At 33.9% G+C, this 14,698-nt stretch overlaps 1 protein-coding gene, 1 long non-coding RNA gene and 1 pseudogene across 3 annotated transcripts; 1 reads left to right on the top strand and 2 right to left on the bottom strand.

The window, feature by feature from the left end:
• The first annotated feature begins 2,068 nt into the window (after positions 1–2,068).
• On the top strand, positions 2,069–3,645 carry LOC125844749 (synaptotagmin-5-like; annotated as a pseudogene).
• A 132-nt stretch (positions 3,646–3,777) lies between these two features.
• On the bottom strand, positions 3,778–6,707 carry LOC125844753 (uncharacterized). 2 transcript variants are annotated; one of them, XM_049524086.1, is made up of 4 exons: positions 6,492–6,707; positions 5,686–5,933; positions 4,841–5,047; positions 3,778–4,288 (listed from the first exon to the last, which is right to left on the bottom strand). In XM_049524086.1, exons 2-4 carry the CDS (start codon positions 5,758–5,760, stop codon positions 4,001–4,003), a joined length of 570 nt encoding a protein of 189 aa, XP_049380043.1. In that variant the 5' UTR covers positions 5,761–5,933; positions 6,492–6,707; the 3' UTR covers positions 3,778–4,000. The 2 variants fall into 2 exon arrangements, 1 of the variants encoding a protein (XP_049380043.1); XR_007444168.1 differs by lacking the exon at positions 3,778–4,288 and adding an exon at positions 4,541–4,644 and having other exon boundaries at positions 4,841–4,902.
• A 1,773-nt stretch (positions 6,708–8,480) lies between these two features.
• Positions 8,481–10,034, bottom strand: LOC125844755 (uncharacterized). Its single transcript, XR_007444169.1, has 4 exons — positions 9,919–10,034; positions 9,298–9,856; positions 8,899–9,007; positions 8,481–8,755 (listed from the first exon to the last, which is right to left on the bottom strand). It is a non-coding gene; the product is annotated as an uncharacterized LOC125844755 (long non-coding RNA).
• Positions 10,035–14,698: the final 4,664 nt, after the last annotated feature.

Raw genomic sequence — 14,698 nt, 5'->3', positions numbered from 1 at the left:
TTGCCTTAGGACGTATATAGATTACCATTAGTTGAACAAGGTTACGATCCAGAATAAGTATCCTCTTCTGAGAATTGATGATTTGTTCGATCAACTTCAGGGTGCCACTTGTTTTTCTAAGATAGAGCTCAGATCTGGCTACCATCAGCTAAGAGTAAGGGAATGTGACATTTTGAAGACAACTTTTAGGACCCGCTATGGTAATTATGAGTTTCTGGTCATGTCGTTCGGTTTAACTAATGTGCTTGCAGCGTTCATGGACCTTATGAATAGAGTATTAAAGCATTATTTAGACATGTTTGTTATCGTATTCATTGATGACATACTAATCTATTCAAGGAATGAGGAAGATCATGCTAGTCATCTCAGAACAATTCTCCAAACTCTAAAGGATAGAGAGTTGTATTCCAAGTTCTCCAACTGTGAGTTTGGGCTTGAGTCTGTGGCATTCTTAGGTCACATTGTTTTCAATGATGGAATTAGAGTTGACACTGAGAAGATAGAGGCAGTTTAGAATTGGCCTAGACCCACATCTCCAACTGATATTTAGAGTTTCTTGGGGTTGGCTAGCTATTATAGAAGGTTCGTGGAGGGGTTCTCATCTAGTTCATCCCCTTTGACCAAGTTGACTTAGAAAACAGTGAAATTTCAATGGTCTGAAGCATGTGAGAAAAGTTTTTAGGAATTGAAAAAGAGGTTGACTATTTCCATAGTATTTACCTTACCAGAAGGTACGCAAGGCTTTATTGTATATTGTGATGTGTCCAGAGTTGGTTTGGGTTGTGTGTTAATGCAGAATGGAAAAGTTATAGCCTATGCCTCCAGACAGTTGAAAGTTTATGAGAAGAACTACCCAACCCATGATCTAGAGTTGGCTGTCTTAGTATTTCCTTTGAAAATATGGCGTCACTATCTTTATGGTTTTCATGTAGATGTATTCACTGATCACAAGAAACTTCAGTATGTGTTTACTCAGAAAGAGTTTAATCTCATACAGAGGTGGTGGTTGGAATTACTCAAGGAATATGACATGAGTATTCTATATCACCCAGATAAGGCTATTGTTATTGTTGATGCCACTACAAGAAAAATGACTTTTAACGAAAGGAAATTCGGTCGTTAAAAGTCCATATCCAGTCGTTAAAGGTCTATAACGACCGGGCAAAAATTGGTCGTCGTCCGTCGTTAAAAGCTCCGTCATTAAAGGTTACCGACTGGATTGCATTGCCGGTCATTAGATATCACTTAGCGACAACGATAAATCCGGTCGCTACATTTACTAACAACGACCACAAATTCCCTTCGTTGATGGTCATTTGGTCGTTAAAATATTGAAGTAAAACCACAATTTCCTGTCGTTACAAGTAGTTTTAGTGGCCAGATTCTTTCATTGATTACATTACTTTTACCGACCAAGTTTAAATTCCTTTCGTTGCTTTTAATAAATTTAACGATAAAGTTTGTTTTACAAATTTAGTTTCAAATAATTATATATAGTTTTTATGTTCCTCGAGCAGTTCCGGATCTTAATATCATTTGTTTTTTTTCACAAGCCATAAAAATTTAATATAAAATTTCATAATTATTTTGCCATGAACGAAAACATACTGGAAAACTTGCATATAAATGTGTGTTCAACACAATATCTAAAAAAACATAGATGTTCAACATAAGATCTAAATAACATAGATGTTCGACATAAGATTATAAAACATACATGTTCGACATCTATCGAATCCTAAAAATTGAGAAAATGAAATAGCTACACAGGTTAAAACGCCTCTAGATCTGTACCAACAATAAAAATATAATCTTTCTTTTCAGCTGGCACCACAATTCTTCAAGAACACGTTCTTTAATCTTCATCACATTCTTCATCACATTCATCTGTTAAAAAATAATAATTTGAGGTCATTTCGTAACAAAATGCCGGATAGCTATAACTTATAACTTTTAAAGCATAAATCAATCATTTAATCAACAAAGAGCCCAAAAAGTTGGCATTGCTTGATTCTCATCAGCATCAGAACTAGTAAAGTCAAAGTGTGGAGCCAATTTCGGAACAATATAGGCCTGTGATTTTTTTCAAAGTTCACTCTTGGTACAGCTGATCCACAATTCACATGGATTTCTATTATTGAAGATGGAAGTGAGGGTATAACTATGGAATTAGAGATGCAATGGGATGGGAATCCAAGCATAATACTCGATATCAAGACTTATGTAGGTGTAGCATTACCAGTGCAAGTGAAAAACATTGGGTTTACTGGTATTTTCAAGCTCATCTTCAGGCCACTTGTTGATGAGTTTCCTTGCTTCAGAGCTGTATGCTATTCTCCAAGGCAGAAGAAAAAGCTGGATTTTACGCTTAAGTAATTGGTGGTGACATGATAGCAATTCCTGGCCTTTCTGATGCAATTGAGGGAACCATCCGGGACGTTGTTGAAGACTCTATCATGTGGCCAATACGAAAAGTTATTCCCATTTTACTTGGGGATTATAGTGACCTTGAACTGAAGCCTACCGGAGTATTGGAGGTGAAACTTGTTCAAGCAAAGGAATTAACAAAGAAAGATTTCATTGGAAAATCTAATCCTTTTGTTGTATTATATGTAGGCCCTCTACGAGACAGAATGAAGAAGAGCTAACAATGATTTGAACCCAATTTGGAATATGGGCATTTTGAGTTCGTAGTCGAAGATCCATTGACACAACACTTGGTGGTAAAAATCTATGACGATAAAGGGCTTCAGTCAGCTGAACTAATTGGATGTGCCCATATCTTTTTGAATGAGCTTGAGCCTGGTTAAGTGAAGGATATCTAGTTGAAGTTGGTGAAAGATTTGGAAATAAAGAGAGATAAGAAAAATAGGGTCCAGGTGCACTTAGAGCTATTGTACTGCCCGAATAGAATGAACAATGGGCTAAGTAAGCTTTTTTCTCAAAATGAGTCAATGACTTCATTAGAGAGAGGTCTTAAAAACTCGGCAGAAGAAAAAGAAGTTAGTCCAAACGGAAGTGAAATCAACAATAGAAAAGAGGTAATAGTACGAGGGGTACTTTCTGTTACCGTGGTATCAGGTAATGACCTGCCCCCAGCTGATATAGGGGGGAAGGATGACCCCTATGTCGTTCTGATCATGAAGAAGGCTCAAATCAAGAGCAAAACCAGGGTTGTAAATGAAAGTCTAAACCCGGTATGGAATAAAACTTTTGACTTTATTGTTGAGGACGGATTACATGACATGTTAATGCTGGAAGTCTGGGACCATGACACATTTGGAAAGGATTTCATGGTAAAATGCATACTAACTTTAAAAAGGGTTCTAATTGAAGGTGAATACAAAGACTCGTACGAATTAGCCGAGGTTAAATCAGGGAAACTGAACTTGCATCTCAAATGGAATCCACAACCAATATACAGAGACTACCAGTGATGAACATCAAACTTCAGTTTTACATTCTTGTTAGTTTTGTACAGGGAGTAAAATTTCTTTGATTCCCTAATTGACTGGTAACCACAGCACGTATAATCGAATATTTTATGTACATGATTTATTATAAACAGAAGAGAGATATTGTAAAGCTGTGAAACTTTTGAAGAGAAGCTGAAGTTGAAGCTGGACAAGAATAAAAATTGAGCAATTTTTCAAAAAAGAAGAAAGTTCAAAAAGTTTAGAGATAATTATTCTAAAACTATAACACAATAAGGATTTAACACGCAACACAAATACTAAGGTGAACATGCAGGAAAGAAACTCAGTTCAGAACAAAGGAATACATCCTGATTAAAACAGAGATATGCATAATTCTATAAGCATGTAGTCTCGTTCATCATGGAAACTAGTACAACTAAAGACTGTCTACCCTCTAAAATAAACTGATCATAGAAAGATAGACCACTACATTAGCAAAGCCCTTATCAAAGATGAGCATTTGTTAATGACATCACTAAATTCATTGAAAAATACACATCATGGAATAGTTAATGAAAAGTTTGCTAACCTGGTGGAGGTGATGGATGCTGACGAACTACTATACTTTCAAGGCGATCATATTTACTCTCTAGAATATCAATACGCTTTTGTAGTGATTCCTTTTCTTTTCGAGTTGTTTTCAGTTCTTCCAACAACGCAACCTTAGAAGTACTACCACCTTTCAACTCCTTAGTGGTTATCCCACCACCAAATCCAACTGCATGACTTTTGCATTGAGGTCCAAAGCACCTTTCCACTACCTCAATATTAGTAAGAGACAGTTCAGATTGAACAAGATCTTGAATTTCAGCCTATAAAATACAAGAATGTTTAAAATATTTCAATGAATCAATCCAGAGAGAAAATGTTAGATGAAATTTATCGATAAACATACATATTTTTCATTGGTTTCAGGTTCAAAAAGCTCATTTCCCTTTTTACGAGTCTCAAAGAAGATTGTTGCCATGTTTGGCGGATTACCATATTTGCCTCCCTTAACAATAAAAAAAGTAAGTACTATAAGATCTTTTATACAAAAAGGAGGTTTCCTTTTAGGGTTTCATGATTTATTTACCAGTTCGTAAATAATCTCTCTTATAGGCTTGCTACCCGTACGATGACGCATACACAACTTAGACCTGTTGATTGTGTTTCTTGTACTTGATCTCTGCATTAACGACACAAGCTGAAATTATCACAAGCTTGTTTAGTGATTCTATTTTTATTGTTAAATTAACTTTTGTAACTACTTTGTATCCTCTTGATCACAAATGAAATCATTTAATCAAAAGAACTATTCCAAAACAGTAATCATATGTGACTTGGAAATAAAATGATATTAATCAATAGCTATGCAATCATACCTTAAACTTATCAGATAAAAAATGTTCCTTGACCAACCATTCCCAATCATTCTTGTCTACTCCTATCGGCACATCTTTTAGAACCTCGTGCAATGACTTAGATTTCATATTCTTGTGCAACGATCCTCTCCAATTGTTCCAAAGCTTTCTCATATGTTGCAAAACATTATCTCTTTGATCATTCATGTTATCACAGTGAAACTTTTCCTGAAATAGAGAAAAATATCATCAGAATCAGAAAAAGACACATTTGATTCCAAGTTAATGTTCTTGATTAATGGATTGAAGGGTTGATCTTACATGTCAACTATGTAAGAACTTTGTATAGGGAGGTACTGTAGATTAGAGAAAGACACCTTTGATTGCTTGGGATAAGGTGTGCCTCCCATATATAATTTTTGAGGACTAAAAGTTAAGGGATGCATGAAATGGAATGAAGCTTCTGTTGGCAAACTACTACATGGAAGGTTTCAGAATAGCACATCCTATGGGTAACATGGACACATGCAGTGTATATGAAGTAATATGGCGATATATGAGAATGAACATGTAGGTGCAAGATGCAAATTGTTGTCTACGTTTAACAGGGGTAGTAGAAATTCCTCAACACTGAGTGTGAATGGATCCCAAAACTAAATATAGAGTGAATAGTAAGACTGAGGAGGGGAATTTTTTGTTTGTTTTGGTAATATCTATTCTTAAACAAAGACCATAATAAGGTCTAAACAAAGGCAACACCATAGTATTCTAAACAAACACAAGAAGAAGAGCAAAAAATATTGTTCTTACAGTAGCAGCGATATCAAGTCAGCGAAAATAAAATAGAGTAATGTTGTAATTCTTACTGTAACAGCTGCCCACATATGCTCAATTTTATGTTCTTCAATATCCATCCATGAGTGTACCCGTAATGGGCACATATTACGATCACGAACTATCAAACCCAAGTGTCTCGTAAATGAGGTGTGATTCGGCCCAACAGCTCGATTTTGATAGAAAGTGACTTTTAACTTTTCTCCAGGTCTTAATCGCAAAACATTCTTACAAATGTTTGTTCCCCTCACCTTGTTTGTCCTATCATATTCACATGGACCTGCAAAATTTAAAGTAAGTCAACTATGCTCTTTGATATAAATTTGATCTTTAGTGCTAAACCATCAAAAGAATCTGGAGAATACTCCAGTAGTTAAGTTTTAGGTGTCAACCTTTGAAATTATTATTGTATACAATGGTCTGGTCTTTTTAGATCTATTAGACCAAATATGAAAAATAACATTTTATCTGGTTTTCGACAAGTACCCATCCACAGTTCCAAACCGAGTGACAACTAGACAAAACGGGCAGAACATTGCCCATTGCAAGAGATAAGGCCTGAAGTTGCCAAAAAAAATGTGATACAAAAAGGGGCAACTAGCAGTGAAATAAATATTCGAAAGCTTAAGATCCCAAATCAGTGACTTTAAATTTTTAGAAACGTTCATTCAGAAAATTACAGTTGATGAATTAAGAATCGGTGGAGGTTAATATGGTTAGGACTAGTGAAAAAAAACATAATGAAGCATCAGATGTCAAATACATAGGAAAAATAACTTTCCGGCTATTTTACCAGTAACATCAAGAAAAGAAATATCACACAGAAGAAAATACATACTAGTTTCATTTCTCGTAGCATCTTCAGCCACTTCAATCACTTTTTTTGCCTTTTTAGACTTTAATAGACATGCAAATTATAATATTAAAACAAAATAACACTTCAAGCCAACTAAGAACAACAAAGAATTACACAAAAGAAAGTAATATATACTAGTATCACTTCTCTGAACATCTCGATACACTTCAGTCATTTTTTCTCCCTTATCATATCCAACTGGACCTGCAAAGTTTAAAGTAAGTCAACTATGCTCTTTGATATAAATTGATCATTAGCACTAAATAATCAAAAGAAACTGGAAAATGATCTAGTAGTTATGTTTTAGGTGTCAAGTTTGAAATTATTAATGTATACAGTGATCTGGTCTCTATAAGATTGTAAGACAGAATATCCAACCATGCTATCAGGTCACTAAATTTCTTTCGCCTTTGAGATGTACCAATTCACAATTCCAAACCAAGGGACAACTAGACAAAGCAGCCAGAACAAATGTGAGAATCCCCACAACTATATTTCTTTTATCCATGTGATTTCACAGTACAGTTCCAAACCAAGTGACAACTAGACAAAATAGGCAGAACATTGCCCATTGCATGAGATAAGGCCTCAGGTTGCCAAAAACAATGTAATACATAAAGGGGCAACTAGCAGTGGAATAAATATTGGAAAACTTAAGATCCCAAATCAGTGACTTTCACTTTTTAGAAACTTTCATTCAGAAAATCACAACTGATAAATCAAGAATCGATGGAGGTTAATATGGTTAGGACTAGTGAAAAAAAACATAATGAAGCATCAGATGTCAAATACATAGGAAAAATAACTTTTCGGCAATTTTACCGATAACATCAAGAAAAAAAAATATCACACGGAAGAAAATACATAATAGTTTCATTTCTCATAGCATCTTTAGCAACTTCAATCACTTGTTTTGCCTTTTTAGACTTAAATAGACCTACAAATTATAATATTAAAACAAAATAAAACTTCCAGCCAACTAACAACAACAAAGAATTACACAAAAGAAAGTAATATATACTAGTATCACTTCTCTGAACATCTCGATACACTTCAGTCATATTTTTTTACCTATCATATCCAACTGGACCTGCAAAGTAGAAGAGGACTATAATTTAAATGCACTCTCATGTCTAAACATTTTAATTTGTACTTGAGAAATATAAATCGGGCTCCCCAACTAATACTTATTTATTTTCAAGGTTCTAAAAGTTACTTCTTCTTTCACCATGAGAGATAACAACATTATCGTTTAATATAAGATTGACAGATAACTTTCCACTCACATCATCTTAGTTTGACTAAAATAAAATTAAATCTTCACTCTAATAGAGATATCAAAGTTTAATATTAATGCCTATTGCAAGAGATCAGGCCTTAAGTTGCCAAAAAACAAAAAGTGATACAGAAAGGGGAATGGACAACATCTAAGAAAGATATTGCTGAAGCAGGATTGCAATTCTTCCCGAATGGAGAGTTACTAACACAAAAAATTACTAGTATTGCCCTTATCTTAAAGGTCCTTGTTCCTGAAATGCTAGTCATATGCTAACATATCTTCCTAGGGAAGCGAGTCATAGATAATTTTTTGGCTGATATACAAGTAACAACAAGAAAATACTTACTAGTTTGATTTCCCTAGAACCTTGAGCCACTCCAATCACTTTTTTTGCCTTTCTAGATTCAAACGGACTTGTAAATTTAAGGGCAAGTAAAAAAAAATAAAGACTTCAATTCAACTAACAAAAAGAAATTGCATAAATAAAATAAAATAGTAGTATCACTTCTTTGGGAAACTCGAGGCACTTCAATAACTTTTTTGGACTTATCCAATTCAATTGGACCTGCAAAATTTGATGGAAGTCAACCAAAATAAGAAGTTTATTCCTATTAGTAAAAAAAAAAATACAAAGGAGATTAAGTAGAGAAAGCTAAGCCGAATTTCTTGATCAAACAGATTAACCAGACTAACTCTTTTGCAAATGATCACTTCTTTGAGTATCTCAAGTCACTTCCGCTTCTAGAAAGAGGGTGTCATTGTCCTCCATTGGATTAAAATCAGGAGGCACAGGGATACTTTTCTTTGCTGACTTATTTCGACTAGAAGTTGTTGTAGTATTTCTATTTTCGCCAATCATAGTCCTTTTTTCAGCATTAATCCTTAAGCTTTGTTCCTGACCCCTTGCATCACTGGTCAAAGTGTATTGATTCATTCCAGCTTCTTGATGGAGGGGAGCATTGTCTTCCTTTTCCTCAAAACAAGGATGCACATGGAAACTATTATCTACTAGCTTATTCAACTTAGAAGTTATTGTATAGTAACTTCTATTTTTGGCAATCAGAGTCCTTTGTTCAGCATTAACTCTGATAGTGCTCATAGCTTTCAAACTTTGACCTAGTCCTTTTACTAAGGCACCTGGCTGAATGAGTTCATGCTTGGGAATTTTAGAAGTTTGTCCCATTTCATACTTCAGAGTTTTTGAGGGATTCATGTCAACCTAGATACTACAAAAAAATAAAATAAGAGCAAAGTCTTCCAAACAAAAGTTCAAATAGGTTAGGAAGTTTTTCATAAGAAGAAATGTGAATTGAAAATGCGTTCAGAAAAGAGACACATGTACATGTAACATAGATTCCTTGCATGAACCGTTACTACTATAGTAAGATCAAGGTAACATTAAAGACCAAGTGCATCAAACAAATTTTCATAGAAATACTATAAAGAATCATTACCATAAAAAAATTAATAAAGTGAAAGAAAGCATGACAAAGCTCCAAAGCTCCAAACCTCAATGAGTTCTTTTTCTTTTCACTTGTGTAGAGTTATCTAACTCTTCTAAGTCATCATATTTTTTTTCCAAATTATCAAAAGCATCACGAGGTTGAACCTTTCGCACTATGTGCCAACCTTTATTGGAATGATCGATAGCATAAAATACTTGTGATGCTTGGCTAGCTAATACAAATTGCTCATTTATTTTCAAATATCGCCGACGGTTAGCACTTACAAAGCCATATTCATCCATTTTAACTCCCCTCTTTTGATCATACACATCAAACCACATACATCGGAATAAAATCACTCTTCTTCCCCCAACAAATTGTAATTCAAGAACCTCGGTTAACTCGCCATAGTAATTCATATGGTTTTGTTCTTCACCGGTCTCACCTACTACAACCACTCCACAATTTTGAGTTTTCAAATATTGATCATACTCTTTCACATGAAACTTATATCCATTAACAATATAGCCTTTGAATCTTGTGACATATGGCATAGGGCCACGTGATAAAGATAGCAAATCTTCCATTCTCTTACTATCACCATGTTTGTATAATCCTACAACCTAACAACATCAAATAGCTTTTTAGAAAATAATATTTAATTGCATACTTGATTTCTACTAACCTTTTTTTGTAACCAACTAATGAATTTTCTATTCCACTCCACATATGAACTTTGTTGAGAGCTCTCACTATAAATTTGTGAAAATTCCCTAACAAAGAATTGAAGTTTTACATGTTATTTTAAATTAAACATATAGACAAGGTATAAATAAATTATTAGGTTAAATCAATACTTACTCAAGAAATGGTTGAATTTCATCACAGTTCTTCAAAATATAAAAATGTGCGTCCTTCATATCGTTTGAATCAAGTTTCTCTGGTGTGCTACCCTTTAAACTTTTTCCAGGTTCACAAAATATTGTCAAACCACCCTCAGATTCAATAATATCACCATCATAATTTCTCTGCGAACAATTAAACTTTGTCTTTATTGTATTGAAGTACCTTGAAAATAAAGTCATACATTCAACTGCTAAATATCCCTCTACAATCGACCTTCAGGGTGAGTCATATTACCAATAAAACACTTCAAAAAGCGTAGGTATCTCTCTATTGGATACATCTATCGATATTGAATTGGTCCGGCAATCTTAGCTTTATCAGGTAGATGAATAGACAAGTGCACCATGACATCAAAAAATGCAGGAGGGAACACCTTTCCTACGCTCAAACATTTTTCTCCAAGCACTTTGAAAAAAATAGATAACTCAATAAGTGGTTCAGACACGGATTTGCAAAGCATACCACGCATGGCAAGAGGGAGTAAATATTGTAGAATTATATGACAATCATGACTTTTTAATCCTAAATTTTTTTTATCCTTAAGATTGACACACTGAGAAATATTTGAGGAAAATCCATCTGGGACCTTTAAATTCTTCAAAAATTTGAAAAACTTTTGCTTATCTTCATCAGATAATGTGTAAGGTGTTGCTGGCAACTCATATTTATCTCCATTTTGTATTGGATCCAATTCTTTTCGTATTTTCATTTGTTGTAAATCCAACCAAGTACTCCAGGTGTCTTTTGTTTTCCCTTGGACATCTAAGAATGTCCCCAAAATACTGTCACATATATTCTTTTCAATGTGCATCACATCAAGATTACGTCGCAGCAATAAGGTTTTCCAATATGGAAGATCAAAGAATATACTCTTCTTATTCCAGTTATCACCCCTTTTCTTGTGTGATACTTTAATCTTCTTCTGTGGATCCTTTGTTAATGGCAACCCATCTAAATCAGCAACCTGATCAAGAATATCATCACCACACAACATTTCAGGCGGTAGTCTGTGCTCAATAGTGTTATCAAATGACGGTTTATCCTTTCTCCATTTGTGATTAAGAGGAAGATAGCGTCTATGGCCCATATAACACTGTTTTTGGCCATTTACTAGCCTTGTATAGTGTGTTTTTTTATTGCAACATGGGCAAGCCAGTTTTCCTTTTGTACTCCATCCAGACAAATTTGCATATGCTGGAAAGTCATTAATGGTCTGCAACAAAGATGCATGTAACATAAAATTCTTTCTAGTTGATGCATCGAATGTCTCGACTCCACTTTCCCATAATTCATTCAAATCCTCTATCAAAGGTTGCAGATAGACTTCAATTGCATCACCAGGACTCTCAAGGCCAGGTATAAGTATTGACAAAATAAAGTTCTCTTGCTTCATGCAAAGCCAAGGTGGCAAATTATAAGAAATAAGTACCACGGGCCAAATGTTGTACGGAGTTTTCGACATTCCAAATGGTTGGAAACCATCACTAGCAAGTCCAAGTCATACATTACGAGGCTCAGCAGCAAAAGATGGGTGAAGCTCATCAAATTTTTTCCATGCCATTGAATCAGCTGGATGCCTCATTATTCCATCATCAACTCTTTTGTCATGATGCCATGACATCAAAGGAGATATCTTTGAGCACATAAATAATGTTTGAAGCCTTGGCTTTAGAGGAAAATAACGTAAAATCTTGCATGGTATCTTTTTTTCTTTTTTCAATTTTGTTTCCCTACTATGTTTATCATACTTCCATCTAGATACACCACAAACTTTGCAAGATTGGAGACAATTATCATCCTTTCAATATAGCGTGCAATCATTCTTACATGCATCAATCTTCTTACATGAAAGCCCAAGATCTCGAATTACCTTCTTCGCTTCATAATACGAATCCGGCAAGTTTGTTCCATCCAAGAATAAATCATCTTTCAAAAACTTCAACAACATCGTAAATGACTCATTACTCCAATGACCAATACTTATAAGGTGAAGCAATTTAACCAAAGTAGAAAGCTTAGAAACTTTTGCACTTTCATATAATGGTAGATCAAGATCTTTCAATAGCCTATAAAATCTTTTCGCTTCATCATTTGGTTCCTCCTCCATCAAATCATCACCACTATTATTCATATTATCTCCATTAAAATCGGGCTACAAATCTCTCAGCAAACCATCAATTTCATCCTCACCATCATGCTCTTCAATGTCATTATCATCTATTTTTTCAAAATTTGATTGTTCTTCACCTGACATCTCCCCATGGTGATACCAAAGAGTATAACTTGGTATTATCCCATGTACTATTAAATGTAACCTAACTACAACACGTGTTCTAGAAGTTGCATTACCACATTTAATACATGGACAACGTATCAACAGCGGTTCTCCTCATTTTGTAAAAGCATAATCCAAGAAAGTCCCACCCCATCTATATAAGCAATAGCAAGTCTATCTTTAATGAGTTCCATCCATTGTTTATTAGGCGCCATTATCTCCATGCATGTAAAATAGATATAATAGTACATTAGTATAACAACAAAATAGTACTAATTAGATATTTACTTTTAGAGTTATACATTCATACACAATAGATGCATATAGTTATATACGTATTACAACAAAAAATAAAGAAACAAACACTTAATATATACTTACACAAGAAACACACATAAATATTCACAAGATGGTAATAAAAAGGTTACAAAAATTGTAATAGTCCAAATTACATGACAAAACACTAGCAATTCAAGAAAATCCAACATATAATAGTAAAAGACTAAATATTTCAAAATAATAATTTTTTCAGGTATATTCTAAACATCAATAGTAAAAGACCAAATAGTTTCTACGTTTATGGTTATGAACTGAATATACAAAGCAGGTTCACAACAAAATTATAAAACTATAAACAAAGGTTAGAGAGGTCCTACAATCTAATCTGATTATATTAGAAGAAGAGTATGTTAAGACTTAAGAAAAAAGGTGAAATATTTTATATTTTTTGGTTTGTAGCATTTAAATTTTGGTACAGTAGTGAACTTATTATTACCTATATTGAACACATCAAAGTTTTGATAGTGCGTGATAGTTCAACATTTTATGATGCTCATACCATTATTGATGAAACACAGTAAAAGATCGCAACCAACAGTACCTCTTAAAAAATGGCCAATAAAGCTAGACTAAAAAACATAGCATAACAAATGGCCAAAAAATTTGAGACAAATACTTGGAATATTTTCAAAAACACATCAGTAAAGAAGAAAGGTTTAGAAAAAGAACAAAAAGCGTACCTTACAAATGAAATCAACAGAGAGCCTTCAAAAGAATAGTTTTGGAGACACTTTCAACAACAATAACAAGCACCACCACCAACAGATTTGGAATCAAAGCCTACAACAACCAAGAAATAACTATATGAACATGAGATACACTTCACAGAAAAGAAAATATGAAATACAACAAAGAGCTTATAAAAATCAACAGGCCACATGCAACCATATAGACATAATTTCAGTATAGTCTTTCCAATAATATACATTGCCTATTTCAAAGAGTTCATCCATTTTATGAAAGAAAAAATACATGTAGAAAAAAAAGGATGTATTAGCCCTAAGTGTGGCAAACAAGAAATATGGTCATTACAATGTTGGAATATGACTTTCTGGAGGCTACTTAATGATTGGGAAATAACATGGGTAACAAAGCTGTTAAATTTGTTAGGTGAATTCTCTGGTACTAACATGGAAGAATGATACAGAGAGGCAGTGACTTCGGAGTTTCAGGGAAAACAAGCAACTGGACTGTAAAAGTAGATGATACATAGGGAAAGAACATGTATTCACAATCAAAACTCCACATGAAAAACCTCGTTAACCATAGGTATTGATTTAGTGCAATTTTATATTTGATAGATTAATATACAACATTTTTCCCACATCTAAAATTATATTAAACAGAGACATGAATTTTTTAATCGTTAGCAGACTATACATTTTGAACAGTAAACAGAAGAGTTTAATCACGTTTATAGTACCACATACTTTTAAATTTTGAAAAGTCGACCCAGCCCGAGCCATGGACCACCAAAAGCTGTCACCTAGGCTAATAGTTATTTCTAAGGAAATGGCAATGCTGGAAGAGCAGTGTTTTGGAGAGCGAGAAGCCAAAAAAAGCGACAAGGTCTTGCTTCACCAAAGCAAGAAGCGAAGCACACACTTTTTTCAACTAAAGCACTATTTAGTACAAAAATAAAAAAAATCAAATATGCATAGATAAATAACCAAGAACTCAATAGAAATAACATATTTAGAAAATCTTTCAATTCTTAAACTAACAAGTTTATATAATTTACCCAAAAAAAGAAAACTTAACAGTGAGAACATAGACAGAACAATAAAAAAATTTATAGAACAGAGGAAAAATTGCAGAATATGGACCAAAACAGAGCATAACAGAGAAAGCAATACAAAGTAGAGAAAACGATTGCGAAACTGAGAAAAAAAGCAGAGAAGATTATAGAAGAAGAGAAGGAAACCATGTTAATATTGAATCATAT

Source organism: Solanum stenotomum, chromosome 11, assembly GCF_019186545.1.
Source record: "Solanum stenotomum isolate F172 chromosome 11, ASM1918654v1, whole genome shotgun sequence".
Taxonomy (NCBI): Eukaryota; Viridiplantae; Streptophyta; class Magnoliopsida; order Solanales; family Solanaceae; genus Solanum; species Solanum stenotomum.
This window is presented reverse-complemented; position numbering and strand designations above follow the sequence as displayed.